This window comes from Fundulus heteroclitus, chromosome 12 (assembly GCF_011125445.2).
Source record: "Fundulus heteroclitus isolate FHET01 chromosome 12, MU-UCD_Fhet_4.1, whole genome shotgun sequence".
Lineage (NCBI taxonomy): Eukaryota > Metazoa > Chordata > Actinopteri > Cyprinodontiformes > Fundulidae > Fundulus > Fundulus heteroclitus.
This window is the reverse complement of record NC_046372.1, coordinates 10,953,441-10,972,042: the sequence shown is the minus strand read 5'-3', so window position 1 is coordinate 10,972,042 and position 18,602 is coordinate 10,953,441. Positions and strand designations below refer to the sequence as shown.

Here is an 18,602-nt window from a genome sequence, read left to right as displayed (position 1 = left end):
CATACCCAAAGATCCAACTGAATAGAACGTCGTCCCTCCTTTAATCTTTCCTTTAATTTTTGCAGGAAGATGTTTTCATCGTGACAGCTATTGATTTGGGCACTTTGAAGAAGCTACGAATCCGCCATGACAACACTCATCCTTACTCGGCCTGGTACCTGGATCGAGTTGAGATAGTGGACACAAAGGAAGATATAACGTAAGTGTCACAAGTGTTTCAATGAGTTTTTTCTCTATTTTCCTACTAAGGATAAATTAACACTTAAATAAACGACTGCTTTGGCCAGAAGTTAAAGTAAGAAAAATGTACTCTCATCTTCCAGTTGTAGTTCTGATTAGTATATTTTGGGGGCTCTGTAGGTATTACTTCCCTTGCAACCGCTGGCTCGCAGTGGATGAGGATGACGGACAGATAGCAAGGGAGCTGGTTCCTGTTGACGAGGCGTTTATGAAGCAGGACGAGGATGAGGAGGGGACTGGCGCCACTTTGGGGCTGGAGCAGAAATGTAAAGCACCCATGCCTTAATCAATTGAATGCTGGTTTAAGCAGAATCTATAAGCTAGTATGATGTGATTTTAACCTCTGAGTTGTTATTTGGTTTTGCAGCCATGTCCACAACCTATACTCTGAAAATAAAAACTGGAGAAAAGAAATATGCTGGAACCGATGCCAACGTGTTTGCCATCCTGTTTGGTGAAAAAGACGACACGGGTGAGGCAGATTGCAGTCGCAGAATTGGCTTTGGCAGCCCGATAATCCTGATTAAAGGTTAACTGGGATGCAAAACTCTCATAGGGCTCATCAACCTAAAGGCTTGTAAAAACTATAAGAACAAGTTTGAGCAAGGGATGATTAATGAGTTCACTGTGGAGGCAGTAGACCTGGGTGACCTGGAGAAGCTTCGGATTGGACACGACAACTCAGGTGTGGAGAAAAATAAACAAACAAAATTATAATGACAGAACCTGTTGACAAGAGTGTAAATTATATCAAAATATGTGATGCTTTTTTTTTTCCAACAGGAGGTTCGTCTGGTTGGTTCTTGGACTGGGTTGAGGTTGATGCCCCGTCTCAGGGACAGAGACTACGATTCCCATGTGGCCGCTGGTTGGACAAAGGAGAGGATGATGGTGCGATTGTGAGGGACCTCTATCCTGCTGACTTACAGACTGAAGTTTACACTCCATGTAAGTAAGCAGATACTAACAAATACATTGGTGGGAGTAGCATTTTCGCAAATGTGACTTTCAGGAAGTAAAAACTTCCCTACAACATGGGAAAAAAGATGTAAAATCTTCTGAAGGACTTCTAAAAACTGTGCTGTTTAAAGCCCTCATAGTTCTGATAAGTGTGTCAATGTTTCAGTGGTGTTTTGCTTACCATTTTTCATATATAAAGCACTGCTTTACTAATTATTTGGGATGCTGCTCAACCCAAATATATGACACTATAACTAAAAACATAAGTGTAACTCAACATGCTTAAAGCAAAAGATAAATAGGCATCAATATAAAACAAAGAGTTGTGAAAAAATATTCAGACCTAAGGTAATTTAAAGGACTGAGAAGACAGGGCAGCAAAATTTAAGCAACACATTAAAATAAACACTAAAATGCATATTTAGGACAATTAAATAGCTAGAACTTGGTTAAAATGTACCGATGAAACACTTGTTGGCATTTATGAAAAAACTGCAGCGAGTAGTAGCTTTTTAGTCCTGATTTAAAGGAACCAACACTTTCTGCAAAGCTGAGTGTTGTCAGCATAGATATAGGAAAAACATCCTGAGCTTGGTGGAGCGTGCATTGATATTGAACAAAAGTGGGCAGAGAATGGAGCCTTGAGGAACACCACATCAACTGTGTTTTTGATACAGCACTGTGAAACTGTGTGACGTTTAAAACTAATGGAGGTGCATTGTCAGCTCCTTGGTGTGGCTGACAACCTGAATAGACAGCATCCTAACGCACGTATAAGATCAAAACCAACAAACTGTCAAAATCCTATCCAGGCAGGTCAAAGTCATACAAAAACTATATTTATGTCAGTATGTTCATTTAAACGTCAACAAAGTTATAGAGTATTTAAATGTTTGTTATAACCTCATTAGAAGGCAAGCCATTGTACTTGATGTCTGCAAAGAAACATAAGATACATCTTGTTGTTCATCCATGCATTAAATCAGTTTGCTTCTGCCGCTGTCACTCTTCGCCTGTTTAGGTCTAAACATGGGGAAAAAAACATCACTAAACTGTTAAATTTCATGTTCCACACCACAAATAATTAAACTAACCTCCTGGTTTCTTTTTTCAGTTGTGCCGTATGAGATCAAGATATTCACCAGTGATGTGTTTGCAGCGGGGACAGACGCTGATGTGTTCATTGTCTTGTATGGTCAAAACGGGGTGTGCACACTGCAGAAACACCTCTGTGTCAACAAGAGGGAGCGACGCTTGTACTTTGAAAGAGGAGCGGAGGACATGTTTATTGTGGAGGTGAGCAAGTAGATTTTAGAACACAGATTAATTTTTTTTTTTTGCATTTTGCTCTTGGTTTCTAAACAATCAGCTGTTCTTGTCCAAGCTGGAGGACATCGGTGATGTGATAGAGAAAATCAGGATTGGACACGACAACAGAGGCATCAACCCGGGATGGCATCTTGACAGAGTGGAGATCAGGCGACAGCTCCGGAAAGGGAAGGTAATCAAATATCTACATGAGGCTACACTTACATGGATAATTGCATGATTTAAGAGTTTCTTTCTCTAAAGACTGATTAAATTATAAGCGGACTAGTAATTTAAAAATTTTGACCCAATTTTGACTCTGAGAACCAAATAAACTGACATTGCATGTTAAAAAGGCCCATTTTTTCTTAATTGACGGCAGGGTTCTGAGACCACGATATTTCCATGTGAATGCTGGCTTGCCAAGTCTGAAGACGATGGGGAGACTGTGAGGGAGCTGGTCGCCTCTGACATCATCACACAGAAGCTCCTCAGGGATGGGACGCTAAAGACAACCGAAACTGAGGTGGAGGATGCTCTAGAGAGTAAGTTTGGCTGAATTAGATGAAGAAGTGTAATTTTCTCTTTAAATATATACACACTGTGTACACAGTGGCGCAGTGGGTAGCGCTGGTGCCTGGCAGCAAGAAGGTTCTGGGTTTAAATCCAACCCTGAGCCTTTCTGCATGGAGTTTGCATGTTCTCCTTGTGCATGCGTGGGTTCTCTCTGGGTACTCCGGCTTTCTCCCACAGTCCAAAAACATGACTGTTAGGTTAATTGGTTTCTCTAAATTCTCCTTAGGTGTGCGTGAATGGTTGTTTGTCCTGTTTGTCTCTATGTTGCCTCTGTGATGGATATATACGCACACCTGGTGCCTATTTCCAGCAGTCACTGGGGAAGCAGCAAGGTCCATCACAGGGCTCCAGGGAAGATATGGCAAAAAATAAATATTGTCACTAGAAGTATTGCACAGTTCTAACATGTGTACATACTTTACTGTAAGTATCTGTTTCAAGTTTCAACTAATCAAAGGCCTCATTCGTTTTATGACATGGAAAACGAAAATTAAAAAAATGTGTTTCTTTTCTTCTATTTTGTTTTTACTATTTTTTTCTTAAGTACCTGCTCATACTTTGTATTTTCCTCTGTATGACTGCATAATTTTCACAAATTAAATCAGAGTAAACAGCACTACATCAGCACTTAGCACTAAAACCTTTGAATGTTTGCTTTTTATTTGCGTTTGAGTAAAAAATATATAGTAGTTGTGCTACTATTACCTAAGTAGTTTCTGGCTAATCACTCACCTCTGAATCAACAGCAATTGAAAGATTTGCTACATAGCACTTTGTTCATTCAAACAGTTTTAGTAGGTTATTTTCTTGCCTTAGTGACAACACCTTTGCAAGAAATCTGAAAGTATTTTATTTTTTGTTTTTAGTACTCCTTTTGGCTACTTGAAGCAACTTCTTGAAATGTCAGTAACTTTTTGAAATGTCATTGCACAGTAAGAGCAGTGCAATATTCAGCCTTCCATTGGCTAGGTGCAAAAAAAAAAAGGAGGATTTATGTAGACGTCTTTTTTAGCTTGGTGGAGTTTCTAAAACTCAGTGGTTCCTTCATTCAAAACGCATTTCAGTATGTCATCCCCACAAAGTTCAATCACTCCCAACCAGGAGGTGTCTTCGTTTGTCACCAAAGGAACCTTTAAAAAAATCCAAGTCTGTGTGGATCCGTTGATGAGGAAAGTGATCTGAGGTCTGTTTTGTTTTAGGTCATAGAACAATTGTTGCTACAGATTTTCAGTCAGCATTGTGTATAATGCGTTATTCCCGCCTCTGATACTCTGTTTGCCTTTAACAGGGATAGAAAAATGTGTCAGGTCTTCTTTTTGAAGATGGGTTAAACATTTTTGCACCAGGTCAGGCAGCATTTTAAACTTGTTCTGATGACTACTTTCACATTGTACTTTTTGCCCGTTAACTATAATTTGTAAACAAAGCCACACGTGTGACAATCGTTGCTCCAACTGGACAGAAATGACCCGGGCAGGATGTGGTACAGACCCGGAAGTGTAAGAAACTATTATAGAAATCCTACGTGCAGCACCTCTACGTTGCATATTTGTGCTGTTATTACTGGGACTGAATCTGATCATACTGGGACTCAATCCCAGGCCTACACAGGCCTACAAGGCGATTTGAAGATCCCAACATAGCTGGTGTAACATCTCCAGATTTTGCTGTTAATTTTGATAACTGCTAATTGGCTTTTTCAACCTCTGTCACAAGTGGACAGTTCAGGTTGATGCTCCAGGTGCTTTTCTTTAAACGTCACAACATGAAACAACTCTTCTTTAATTGCCCTGTCCTCAGAAACAGGCTTTAGAAATTCTCTTGTCTTGAACGTCAGTAGACACTTCCAATGCAAAATGCTAAAATATCAGCAGTTTTTAAATTCCCACACAACCCGGACTTAAATGTTGAGCTAATCTCTCCTATTCTCTGCCCAAACGTATGTTGGGATAATTTAGAAAAATATAACTCTTCCTATTTAAGCAGGAATGTCTTGTTATGGTCTTTATATTTTTTTTAATCTGTACATTCTCCTGTCTATGATCCAGCCTGGAGCACTAGCTAGACTGATTTCCACCCACACGTTTTGTTCACCCTATGCTGTATCTGCCATTGTGCCAGTCATGGAGTTCAGGGAATTTCACTATTGTCACAGAATCAGATATTTTAAACCCAAATTTAAAAAAAAAGAAAGAAGAGAAAAGGGAGCTGCCCAGGAGCCGTCAAAGACCTGCATGCAGCTCCAGAGCAGCAGGTTTGTCAGCCTTGTTGTGGCGTAATCGCTTTAATCTGCAGCTCCACTTTGCACAGCATATTAAGTTTCAACCCATTGTTTTTGTTTTACAGGCCTGCAGCTGTTCTTGTATGTTAACTCTAGAGCTCACAAAGCTTGACAGTTGTTTTCGGTGGGGAAACCCCTGAAACCCAATTCTGCAGTTCAGTGAGTGACTAGCTGCTAAACGTAAAAGGCATTAAGAAACCAACAGTGAGTTATTTCCCACTAGACTGCACCTCTGCTGTAAAAGAATGGCAGACAGTGGTCTCCACAAGATAATTCATAACCAATGTTTACTTCTAGCATAAAAAAACATTTTCCCCTGGAGGTGAGAATAACAGAAGCCACATTTCCAACACTTGGGGTTATTCTCTCAATAGTAGAGACTTACTACAGTGACTTACTATGTTTTTTTTTTTTTCAAAAGCCTGACATCAAAGAGTGTCTTCCCTTCCAAATGTGCAAACCAATAAAACAAATATACATGAAACAGCCAATGTAATGAACAATTTATGACATTGCACTTGAGTTAGATTGGATGCTACATACACCTCTGCTAAAATTTATTTCCATTTGCATAAGTTGCAGAGAAACCACATACTTTTTGCAGCCACCAGTAACCTGGTATATTTCTGTCTGGACCATTCTTCTTATCAAAAAATACCAAAGCAAATGGAGATTGTATGGTTTCTTGGTGCAGACCTGGCTTTTAAGCATAAAGCATGAATTTTAATCGTGGCTGGGGTTGGCCAAATTCAGAAGCTTGAGTTCTGATGTTTCTTTGAGAATACTGTCCTCCTGGAACACCAATTGTGACAACCGTGTCTCTATTGCTTTCAAGCGGAGTTAAACATTTTGGAAATAGCCCTGCCTTCATTTTATGCATTTTTCTCTGTATTTTCTCATCAGCCACCAAACACAAAGGTATCAGCACCTCATCTTTGGACTGTGGTGTGGATTTCAGTGTTAGACAGTCTAGAAACTTCTCAAAACATTTTTCTTTTCATTGTTGCACAGAGAAAAGAAAGAAGGAATCTCTGACTTGTCCGACCTTAAACATTTCTTCTGGAAGTGACATTTTGGGTCAGATAGTTGAAACTTGGAGACAACTAGATGCTTTAATGGGAAATTGAAACCAAACATACATCATTACTGGTTTTGGGATGGAAGCAGGGTCTGTATCAGGACACCAACCAGCTTAAATGAACTCTATTGATTTTGCTAATAGCAAGGCTCATATATCCATTCACAGTTATGCCAAAAGCATATTAATGGCTCAAAGGCGCATCAAGGTGAAACCTGCCAAGGGATACCAAACATTGGTGTGGTTGTATGTACATATATTGAGCCGGTAAGCATATATTAGAGAAAATATCCATTAAAGAATATCTAAATTTTACACTAGTTCTTGCCTTTTATAATTCATTGATCATTAAAAGCTGTAACAATTTATGACATTCATTTCCATGATCCCTGAACGTAAACTTCTGACCAAAACCTTAATTTAGGACTTGTATTGCATTTACTACAAAATGGAGAGTGTATTTTTTTAGTAGCTTTAATTCCTCTTTACTCAAGGTTATGGATTATTCTCCTTCACAGCTCACACATACAAGGTGTCAGTGCGGACAGGTGACATGTACGGAGCAGGAACTGATGCCAATGTGTTTCTCACCATCTACGGAGACCTGGGAGACACCGGGGAACGTAAACTTGCCAAATCTGAGAACAACAAGAACAAGTTTGATAGAGGAGAGGTATATTCATAAAGTTTGATGTCTTTTACCGCTTCTATGTAGAGACAAACTGTGTAATCCCGCTGTTATTTTAGGTGGACAGGTTTACTATCGAGGCTGTGGACCTGGGGCAGGTGTTTAAGATTCGAATTCGTCATGACAACACCATGGTGGGAGCGGATTGGTACCTAGACCAGGTGGAGGTGCAGGATGTGGAAACAGAGGAAGTTTACATGTTCCTGTGTGAGCGCTGGCTGTCGAAAAAGAAAGAGGACAAGAGAATAGAAAGGATCTTCTACGTCAAGGTTTGTGTAACTGTTTTTTTTTTTAAGAATGCAACATCAACATCTCAGAAAAAAACTGTATATCCCAACTATTTTGGTAAGTGTTAAAAACCTAAACTGCAGAAACAGATTAACTAAAACTGATGGGGAAAAAAACCTCAAACAATATCTTGAGTTTCTAAAGTCTGCAATGCTATAAAAGTAAAAGTAAATGTAAGAAGCATTGCAATATCTATTAAATGAGCATTTCCTTCTCACACAATGTTCTTCTGTTTTGTTTCACATTAATGACATTTGGTTTTTGTGTGTCCGGTATACAGGGGTATGAGGGTGAAAGGAATACTGACCCATATTTCTTGAAGATGTCCCAGTCCAGACAAGGCCTAGATAAAAATGCCAACAAGAAGAAAAAGAAGAAAAAGGTGTCAGTGGCCGAAGAAGGTCCAAGTAAGCAAACCTCTCAAAGCGCTTTACACCAAAATTAAAAACAGCTTTGACACAAGCAGGAAGCTGATCACGGGAAGAAAATGGCCCACAGCACCAATAGGCTCCACTTATCTGTTGAATGAAATTGGGAAGTACGTGATGTTGATTATAAGGTAGATAAAACTGTGTTGTAAAGATGGTTTCTGAGGATCTGTAAACATTCTGGGATTGCAGATGCCTTTGAGAAATGACAAAAAAGCTGAGGAGGAGAAGGAGATGGAGAGGCAGGAGTACAGAACAGGTGTTCAGAGCAGGTGGTAGCATTTACAAACTAATAAAAAAGGGATTAGTGTGCCTCCTAAACTTCAGCTAGAATTATATTATCTTTATGATGATTACAGCATCATTTAATATAAACTGAAAGGTGGTTTGATATCAGCAAGAGGCTATTTCATTTTTAATGGGAACGCTTGCCGTTGTGATCCTCCCCTTGTTTGCAGACTCTGGAGCCTGCCCCTGTGCTTGGTGGGGTTCCTCGCCCTTTGAGACAAGCTCCACACTTACATGTCTTATTAATTTCTTTAAAGTCAGACATTTAAATGCATTTACTTCTATTTTGGCAGCATTGTACTTATGAACTTGGCCAAATATCTTTGGTATTTTCCTTGAATTTTGGCCCATTCCTCCAGAAGAGACTGCTGTAACTGAGTCAGGTTTATAGGCAGCCTGGCATAAGGGCTCAGTCATGGCCACTCCAAATTATTGGCGTGCTTAAGTCACTTTGTAACTGATATGGCAGTATGCTTAGGGTCATTGCTCACTTGGTAAGCTCATTTGCACTCAGGTTTTTTATCTTCCTGGTGTCTTGAGATGTTGCTTCTATATTTTTTGGAGTAATGGCTTCTTCTTTACTGAGTGGCCCCTCAGCCTGTGTTACTCTGTGGATAGTGACACTCTCTAACCAGCTTCAGCCAGCATTTCCACAAGTTTTTTTATGTTTATTCTGGAGTGAATACACATTTAATACCAAAGAACATTCATCTTTGGGACACAGAACACGTCCCCTTCATTATCAATATGACTTTGGGACATTCACTTCGTGTTTATACTTATAGTTTTTTGAACAGATTAATGTGGCACCTTTAGGGCCCTGGAAATTGCACCCAACGATGAACCAGACCTGTGGAGGTTCACAATTCTCTCTGTATTTATTTAGATTTCCCCATGATTTTGCACAAGGCAGCAGTGCGTTTGAGATGTAGCCATGAAAGACATCTACCTAATTCAGATGTCTTAAAATTAACAGCTTACAAAGCTATTGCATCATCACATGGCCTATCTCATGTTATTCATATGCATTTTCTCATCATCTGGCATTTAGAATAAATAAATAATTTCTTTACCCTAACTGTCCTAAAAGAACACAAAGGTTAAATTTGATCTAATGCCAATGAGAAAAAAGGTTATGTGTATTTTTTATATAGTGTATGTAAATATCTAGTTTAGAATTACTAGTAATAACCGATATATGTCATGAGTATTGCTAGTATTAATTGAATTGAAGCATTTATCCTCAATAAAATTTTAGGAATCCCAGTACCATTTTTAAGTAACTACAATAATGGAAATCTTCAACGTAATCTTCTCCCTCCTGCAGTCATCCCGTATCACTTCACGCTGTCCACTGGGGTTGACCGGGACGCCAGCACCACAGCCAGGGCTTATGTCATCATCATTGGTCCGAATGAGGCCGAGACGGACCGTCTGTGGCTGGACCTGGCAGAAGGGAAGAAATCCTTTGCGGTTGGCAGCATGGAGCACTTTGTGTGCTATGGAGCTGACGTGGGAGAGATCAAGAGGGTGGAAGTGAGAATCTGGGACTGTGTCTGTAGCTAAATCTGTAAAGCTGTCTGTCTCCTCTCTGCTGCTGCTGCTGCTGTTGCTGCCTCCTCAGATACACTGATGTTAAAGATTTCAAATAGCGGGTTTTCTAGCTCAGGAATAATTAACTCCATAGCTGCAGTGTATGGTACCTGGATCAAACAAAATCAAATGATTTCTGAATTCCCAGCTCTGCCTCCCCCTCCCTTTGTCTCCTCTCTTTTATTTCTCTCTTGCTGCTGCTCAGCTCGGCCATAACGGTGTCACACCAGAGAGTTGCTGGTTGGTGGATGAGCTGTCGGTTGCTGTGCCAACCAAAGGTATCAAGTACATCTTTCCATGTAAGTGCTGGCTGGCCAAAGACAGAGGAGATGGTTTGACTGTCAGACTGTTAAACGTGCTGGACTCCAGCACCATCAACATTATCCGCAAAGTGAGTCATCGTACCAAAAATATGATCTCTTGGAAAGCCTCCTTGAAAACAGAGTTCCTCTCATGTTTGTCTGTTATTCTCTGTATTTTTGCAGGTCATTTATGCAGTCACGGTTGTCACAGGAGACACTCAGTATGCAGGGACAGATACAAACATTTTCCTGACTGTGTACGGGGCCAATGGGAGCACAGAGGAAATGTTACTGCCGAAAAATGGGGATAGGTCAGTCCAGCAATGATCCTCTAATAATATGCCTGATTCCCTATAATTAAAGGGAAATGGGAGAAAGTGAAAGACTCTCTAGCTCGGTCTATTTAAAAAAGCTAAGCTTTCACTGGTTTCTTTCTTTTTGGCACCAGCCTGATAAATGCTTTCCTGATTGTTTGTTTCAGCCAAGTCTGAAGTGATGCAGTTTCTTATCTGTGAAATGTCTGAGAACAATTATCCTCATTTAAATACTGTACTTTGAGAGAATTTTCAGAAGACTTTCAGCAGAAATCTCAGACATCAGAGCAGAAATAACCAAAACTCAGACAAATGCAGACTTGAGAGTCGAATTTAATAAATATGAAAGACAAAACCAAAGAGTTTCCTTGGATAAACTTGGATAGAAATATCTTTTATTGTCTCACAGTAGGGAACTTCAGGTGCACCAGCAACAAACTAACAGACAAATAGGAGCATGCAAATACACATAAAGGTGATTAAATAAATAACATGAGAATAAGACGCATGGGGTGGGACCCATTGTCCAACAAGGATGTTGTTTTTGCAAGAGTCTTTCTGTCTCCTACCACCTGCACTGGCTCAGAGGGCATCCTAATACAGAGCGGGCCTTTCTAATGAACTTATGTAACCGCATCTTCTCAGCTATTGTTAAGCTGCTGAGTCAAAAAAAGGTCTTCTGCGGTGCCCCCCACACTCCAAATGGTCTCTGGGGTGGGTGATGACTGAGAGTTGTGAATTTCTTGGAAGAAAAACAGGAGCTTGCCAAAGATAAGTGAGGTACAGTAGGGGAAGCTGCACTTTCATTCATGTGCTTCAGAAGTGCTTCATAAATAAACTTGCCTTGCCTTGCCTAAATGTGGTTTGTGACCTGAAACTCTGACATTGTCTTCCTGTAGATGTTTTCTCCACAACTGAGGTTGTTTCTCGGTTACTTCTGCACAGCTCTCAGCGCCACCTTGTGTCTTGATCTAAAGCAGGGGTCACCTACATGGTGCCCGCGGGCACCAGGGTTATTTATGTGGTACCCACAAGCTTGTTCAAGAAACTAGCACGACCCTCCATTAAGCTGAATTTAAAAGGCTCTTTTATTCAGTTGCTCTTCCTTTTTAATCATGCTTGTATTTACATAGATTTAAAAATAACAAAAACAATAGAAACATATTTGTATTATATTAACTTTAAGTGAGCTAGTACTCCTGTAGTCTAAAAGTAAGTACAGGTAGAGTCTTTATTTCTGGGTTGATCCAGGGTTTGCTTTTGGAGATGCACCGTACCTCCATGAGGGGCACAGTGTTGTCCACACTGATGCAGTCTGTGATGCTGTCATTGTCCTCTCCATTACAGCGCAGAGCTCTTCCCACACAGTGGAGTTGAAACAGTCCCTCTGAGCTTCTTCAGCCTCCTCAGACCATCTTTTCACTGTGCGTTTCACAGCTGGTTCTCTGTGTACAAGGGATTTATACACAGGCTGGAGATGAACCAGGTTGTGATCTAGGGTTAAATGGTTGAATGCTCAGAGATGCGCCACATCTCATTCACAGTCAGAACCTCTTCTCTCTTCTTACTGCTCTCCTTGACTCTGTTGGCTCAAAATAAATAAAAACAAATCTCCACCTAATATTCCTGACAAAAACTGTTTCTCCCATATTTGAGACCTGCTGGAACCATGAACCAATAATGTGACATTGTGTAGTAAAGGTGGGTCAAGTCAAGACCACCCTACACTGGGATCTTTAAATGTCAGACTGCAGATCATCAGAACTGAGTTGTTCATTCAGAATGTTTGTAATTATCTGGTTTTGGGATTTTATTCTACTTCTTTTTTACCAACTATCCTTGTTTGCTTGTCATTCCATTCAGGTTTGAACGTGACCAAGAAGACACGTTCACCCTGGAGATAGATGACATAGCTCCTCTGAAGAAGATTAGAGTTTGGATCGATGGCAGTGGGAGCCGTCCAGACTGGTTTCTTGACAGGGTAACATATGAAGATAAAATGATTGTGTCCCTCTCTAAAATTTGAAGGTTTCTTTCAATAAACGTCAGTGGTAGAAAAGCAGGGATGGCGTCATAAACCTGGTTTATCTGACACACATTGTTTTATATCATAATTTTAAACTGATTTTCTGTTTGGCAAAATTAGACAGAAAATAACTTTTCAAGAAGAACTTATTCCTACATCTAATTACACTGTATACGCTGTACATATAATTTTCCTCCTTCCAGATCTCTCCTGTTTGTGCTTTCTGGTGAAGTTTGTTTCAGTCAAACGTCTAAAGGTTTAGATAGCTGTCTTCCAGGAATAATGGATACAATTTGAAAGCAGCATTTAATTTTTATTTGTGTTATCTTTGTCCAATATTAAGATTTAGTTGACGACCTAGAACATTTAAGCAAAAAAAATAATTTAAAAAAAGCAAAAACAGGAGATATTTGTAACAGGCCAAAAACACATTTGTAGCTACTTTAAAAGCATCTAAGGTCAATCCTGCAGTTAAATTATTTTCTAAGATTGCCCATCTCAACAGTGGTTGACACTTCCTTTAAAGGGTACATATCATGCAAAATCCCCTTCTGAGCCTTTGGAGTCTTAGAGTCTCTACGAATGTTGAACATTTTTATTTAGTCTGTCCAGGAGCTGTGTGGATATCTTTATACTCTGTTTGGGCCATGTTTTTTAAGCCATTCAGTTTTCTCTATTCTCGCTTGTTTTTTAAAAAAACAATTACTTCACAGTATTTGCTGCAGAGCTGCTAAACAAGGTTGTGAACTTCCAGCTCACCAATTTTGCAAATTCACCATTTATATGTAGTGCCGTGATTTTGTAGTCCAAGCTCAAGGATGCTGAAGCCACAAGTGGATAAGTGAAAATGTTTGGTTGTTGGGTGAATTAACCCACACAAATTATTACGCTGTCCCCCGTCATACTACAAAAAATTGCATAGTGGAGTGGAACGTTTTGCGACCTGAAGGGGAGACCTGCATTTAAAGAGACGGCACCCAATTGAGTTGCTCTCAAACAAACCTCAGAAATCGGGTAAATTAGGGGCTGTGGGGGAATAATAAAGAGGAATTCAGACCAAAGCATTGCGGTTCCACTTTATATAGATCACAAATGAATGGTTGAAATATGAAAAGGAATGCATTAAAAAGCATGATATATCCCCCTGGTGGTCTCGTAGTTATTAATATTTACTCACTTGATTTCTAAATGCTCAATTAGATCCTCATGCGGAACCTGACAACCGAGGAGGAGTATCAGTTTACCTACGAGAACTGGCTCTCCAAGACTAAAGGTCCGAAAAGGACAAAGGTGTGCGAGCTGCCAGCAGTCGTGGATGACGAGGAGATGGTGGAAAAAACAACGTACATCATTCAAGTGCAGACCAGCGATGTCGGAGGTGTTTCACATGAGTTTTAGACAGTAATCGGTTTTGGTGCAACATCTTAAATTTCATGCATCTCTGTGGCCGTCTCTGAAACATTTTTGTTCAATATTTCAGGTGGTGGTACTGATGCCAACGTGTTCTTGATTCTGTTTGGGGAGTACGGCGACACTGGGACGCTGCCTCTGAAGGAGAGCACAAACAGGAACAAGTTTGAACGTAAAATGAAGGATGTGTTTAGGTTTCCTGAGATGCTCAGTCTGGGTGAGCTGTCTAAAGTCCGAGTGTGGCATGACAACAAAGGTGAGAAGAGAAAGCCTGCAGGGTGTGATACACATGAAATGAAATTATGTTTATGCATGTTTATGCACTTTTTATTAATTTCTAGACTTGCTTTGGTTTAAACCATTTAGAGAAACACTGTTGAGTGCATCAAAGTTTGAATTGAAATATATAGAAATGCATTGAAAAAAACGAAATAAATGGAAAGATCTTTGTAAGCTTTAACTTCTTTGCTGTAAACAGGCCCGGCGCCCGGGTGGCACTTAGAGTACATTGACGTGAAAGACGAGGCCATGGACCAGACCTTCAGGTTCCCCTGCGACCGCTGGTTGGCTAAAAATGAAGACGACGGGCAAATTATAAGGGAGCTGGCTTGTGCCAACAATGACTCTATAGACCTCAGCGACAAAACCAGTTAGTATAAAAAGAAATGGATCCTTACGGTTTCAAAGGTTTTGGAGCTAATCGCATCCAGGGGAGAAATAATGAATGTTTCTGCTTTGTCGCAGAATATGAAATCGCCACAACGACTGCTAACACAGACGACGCCTCAACCTCGGAAAACGCCTGGATTGTGTTGGAGGGAAGGAAAGCGCGATCCAAGGAGTTTGTCCTTGAGAATAAGAAAAAGAAATTTTTAAGGCAAGACTTTAAAAACATTGTGCCTTGCAAAATTAGTTTTACTACTTTACTACTCCTTGTTAAAATACAACCTCAAACTTCAGTGAGCGTCATCTGGATTTTGTGTGATAGACCAACACAATGTAGCTCACAATCATAAAGATGGATGGCTTTTAAAAAAATTTTACACATAAATACTTATATATTTTATATAAATATGTGTGATTTGCATTAATGCGGGTCAATAAAACAATTTCAATAATACCCAGAGTAACAGAAAATGTCAGTAACAATGATAAAGATAGGCTTAAGATTCAGTGGGATGAGCATTACCTGTGGCTAAACAGGCTTTACGTGCCCATTGAGTTGCATTATTTTTCTTGTTGTACTCATTTCTATTTTTAATCAGTACTGTAAATGGGATTAATACATCAATATATTACTAGTTGCAAAAGAGTCTTTATTAATTCACATTGTCCTGCGGTTTTTAAGAGATTTAAGGGTTTAGCTTTAGCCAAAAAGAAATTAAACGGTCTGTTTATTTGATAAATTCTTGTATATCAAGTTTTACATTGTACAGAAAATGCTCTTCCTTTAATCCCACATCCCAGAACTTAGATGAACATAGACAGCCGGTAGACAAGAAGAAAACCAAAAGAAACATAACCAGAGTATATCGATTGCCATAAGAGCATAAACAGAAACGTTGAAAGAAAATCTCATTAGTTATCATTAATGTTTTATTGCTTATTTTAATTTGTTCATTAAATTTGTACTGAAACAGAAACTAGACTTATGATCTAAAACCATGTTGTCATAATTATCATGATATTCTCATCATACTTTTTCTGTCTATAATGCTCAGCTCAAGCTTGCATTTGTATCACCCCCTATGCTCTGATACCCATATATAAAATCCTGTAAAACAAATTGGCTTCAGCAAATATAACAAGACATGGCCATTCTCCTAAACTAAGCTGTGGATCTCTGTTAAGATGCCAGTTTTCCACAATTCTGGCCAAAAAACTTGTTCAGAGTTTCCTACCAGCTGTGTAGAGGACATGGCAAACATATGGAAGAAGGTGCTCTGGTCAGATGATTTTTAACTCTATGTGTGAAAGGAAACTAACTCGGCACCCTGAACTCATCATCCTCACTGTGAAACATGGTAGTGGTGATGCTCTTCTTCAGCAGAGACAGGGAAGCTGGTCAGAGTTGATGGGAAGATGGAAATCCGGTTAGAGGCTGAAGAAGACAGGAGACTCGGGGAACTCAATAAATTAGTCATCTCTTAAAGATGCATAGTGCAAATTTTGAAGTTAAATATTACATTTTTTTCTTTCCCATACATGCCCTTACAGTTGTCCGATGTACAAATGAGTTGCGTCTATAAACTGGATTAATCGGTTCATTTGAGAGTTATTTGGGTGTGTGCGTTGGTATGACACGCTCTCATTCAACTGGCTACTTTGTTAAGTCTCCACTATAATAGATGTATTAGTAGAGAAGACTGGCTAACTTCAATATTTATAACTTTCTTACCTCAGAAGACATTACACCTCTAGACAAAAGATGTGCATTCGGAGAGGCAGATGCTTTTCTTCTCCCGTGCACGTGCACAACACGCGTGTCGTTTGAACTTGTTACCAGAGGGAACAGAGATCTGTAAAAATCCTGGAACTTATGCTATGCTCCTTACGAGATATGCACACCACCATTTCAGATATTTATTTGTGATATGTTCATTTCACACTTATGCACCATTTGCTGTTGGTCTATCACATAAAATCCCTGTAATAGAAGTTTGTGGTTGTAACAATAGAAAATGGCAAAATGTTAAAGAAGTATGAACGCATTTGCAAGGAACTGCCGGGACTTATATAATCTTCCCTCATTCACACTTTCTTTTTTTTCCCTCTTTTATGTTCTAGTATATCTTTCTTATCTCCCAGCTCCATTTTCTCAGGAGATATAATCCCAGTGCGCATAATATAACAACCTCTCAATTTAATCATCTTTTTTATGGTTCACAATCTCACCCAGCACAAGTTCCCTCAATAGTTACAAACTTCTGCTGATTTTTACAGTGGTGCCACTGACACGTTTGAGTTCTCGTCCAAACACTTGGGGGAAATCGCCGGTATCTGCCTTGGCCACATCACAAAGGATGGAAAGAAGGCGAAGAAAGCAGTCTTCTGGCACTGTTTGGAGGTGGTGGTGACAGAAAAGGAGCTGGGAAACAAGTGAGTGGAATCTCACACGACTTACATAATGTTATGTTATGGAAAAATAGTAAAATAGAAGTCCCTCAATGTCTCTTTTCTTGTTTAGGTATTTCTTTCACTGCGACGCACAAATCCCTCTGGTGGCAAAAAAAGACCAGTTCCAGACATTCGAATGCTATAAATCTGTCGAGAGCTTTGCAAGCAAAGTTCGCAAACTGGTCCCTGTCAAGTACGAAATTATTGTCATCACCGGGGACGTGAAAGGAGCCGGAACAGACGCAAATGTTTTCATCACCATCTACGGAGTCAACGGGGACTCGGGCCGGCGTCAGCTGAGGCAGAAGTTCCGCAACCTTTTCGAGCGAGGGCAAACGGACCGTTTCGTTGTGGAGATGCTGGATCTGGGGGAGCTGCTGAGGATTAAGGTGGAGCATGACGGCAGCAACTGCAGCTGTGGGTGGTTTTTAGAGTGTGTGGAGGTGACCAACACAGCCAGCTCAGTCACAACCATCTTCCAGTGTGGAAAGTGGCTGGATGCTGAAAAGGCTGATGGGCAGATACAGAGAGTGCTTTATCCAAGATATTAGAAGACGGAGAACACAGATAGAGTTTAATTTGGGATCCTTTTACTCCTATTTTTTTTATATATATATATCAAGTTTCTTATGAAAAAGTCAGGGTTACCACAGATAAATGTAACGCTTTGTGCCAAGTGTTGAGGAAAAGCCATAAAACTCAAATGAATATCAACATGAATAACACAACACAATAAACATTCAGTTCATACCTTGATTTGTGCCATTTGTTGTTTTTCCTTGTGTCGAAGTTGCTGCTCAAATGAGGAAATGCACACATCCCAAAAAAAATCTGCTCACAGCACAAACTGGAATAAAAACTGTTAACGGTTGGGAAAACAGATTGTTCTTTATAAATATAATTACAGTTTTGAATGATTAACAATGCTTGAAGTGTCAGGCTTCTGTTTTGTTTTACACTTCACTTGTTGGGTATGATAGCCCCTTCTCCAGGGGGCTGCAGTGAGATGTGTATGGTGGGGACTAGATGTGACAACCATAGGAAATATCAATCCCCAAATCCAGCATATCAAAATCCCAGGGTGAAACTCAGCTAAAAGCCTCCACAAAGTGATTTTAAAGAGGCCATGGATATCAAGGATGATATCCAACCTCTTAACCTGAGGTGAGGGGGTGACGAATTAACCATCAAGTGAAAGGGAGAAACTGTCAGCTTTGAATAATATGGATTTAATTCAGAAGAGAAGGATCTCAGTTTTATCACTGTCCAGTTTAAGGAAGTTAAAAATGAACCAGTATTCTTATTTTGGATTGGCAGGAAGTAAGGGAAAGATGGTGGGAGTGTAGAACTTGACTTAGACAAAAGCTGGGTGTCATCCACATAACAGTGAAAATGGATGTTGAATTTCTTGAAGATATTGCCGATAGGAAGAATGTAAATAATGAAAAACAGGGGTTCCAGGACAAAGCCCTGGGGCACGCCGGTTGAGACGGGATGGATAGGAACTAAAAGACTTAAATGAACTGAGTGTGGCAATTAAAATAAGAATTAAATCAGTCAAGGAGGTTCTGAGTGATGCCAATTCAAGATAATTTGTGAAGAAAAAGAAATCCAGACTAGAATTGTTTATAAAGGTTATTATGACTTAAATGAGAATGAAGTTGGAAGGCCACTGTTTTTATTTAAGTACTTTGGGGATAAAAGG

The 18,602-nt window shown here is 39.8% G+C and overlaps 1 protein-coding gene across 2 annotated transcripts in view; it reads left to right on the top strand.

Moving 5' to 3' along the window:
- The window catches only part of loxhd1b (lipoxygenase homology domains 1b), a 40,637-nt gene extending 22,963 nt beyond the window's left edge, over nt 1-17,674 (top strand). Inside the window, exons 23-43 of one of the 2 annotated variants that reach the window (XM_012870055.3) lie at nt 66-199; nt 361-506; nt 608-712; nt 797-925; nt 1,024-1,188; nt 2,315-2,496; nt 2,585-2,701; nt 2,891-3,053; nt 6,962-7,116; nt 7,191-7,400; nt 7,700-7,826; nt 9,463-9,671; nt 9,934-10,119; nt 10,214-10,341; nt 12,208-12,325; nt 13,571-13,748; nt 13,851-14,036; nt 14,259-14,429; nt 14,525-14,657; nt 16,724-16,879; nt 16,968-17,674. In XM_012870055.3, coding sequence (XP_012725509.2) covers nt 66-199; nt 361-506; nt 608-712; nt 797-925; nt 1,024-1,188; nt 2,315-2,496; nt 2,585-2,701; nt 2,891-3,053; nt 6,962-7,116; nt 7,191-7,400; nt 7,700-7,826; nt 9,463-9,671; nt 9,934-10,119; nt 10,214-10,341; nt 12,208-12,325; nt 13,571-13,748; nt 13,851-14,036; nt 14,259-14,429; nt 14,525-14,657; nt 16,724-16,879; nt 16,968-17,448 — 3,579 coding nt within the window. In that variant the 3' untranslated portion in view covers nt 17,449-17,674. The remainder of the gene's footprint in view (nt 1-65; nt 200-360; nt 507-607; nt 713-796; nt 926-1,023; nt 1,189-2,314; nt 2,497-2,584; nt 2,702-2,890; nt 3,054-6,961; nt 7,117-7,190; nt 7,401-7,699; nt 7,827-9,462; nt 9,672-9,933; nt 10,120-10,213; nt 10,342-12,207; nt 12,326-13,570; nt 13,749-13,850; nt 14,037-14,258; nt 14,430-14,524; nt 14,658-16,723; nt 16,880-16,967) is intronic. The other variant, XM_036143913.1, reaches the window with a different exon arrangement.
- Nucleotides 17,675-18,602: the final 928 nt, after the last annotated feature.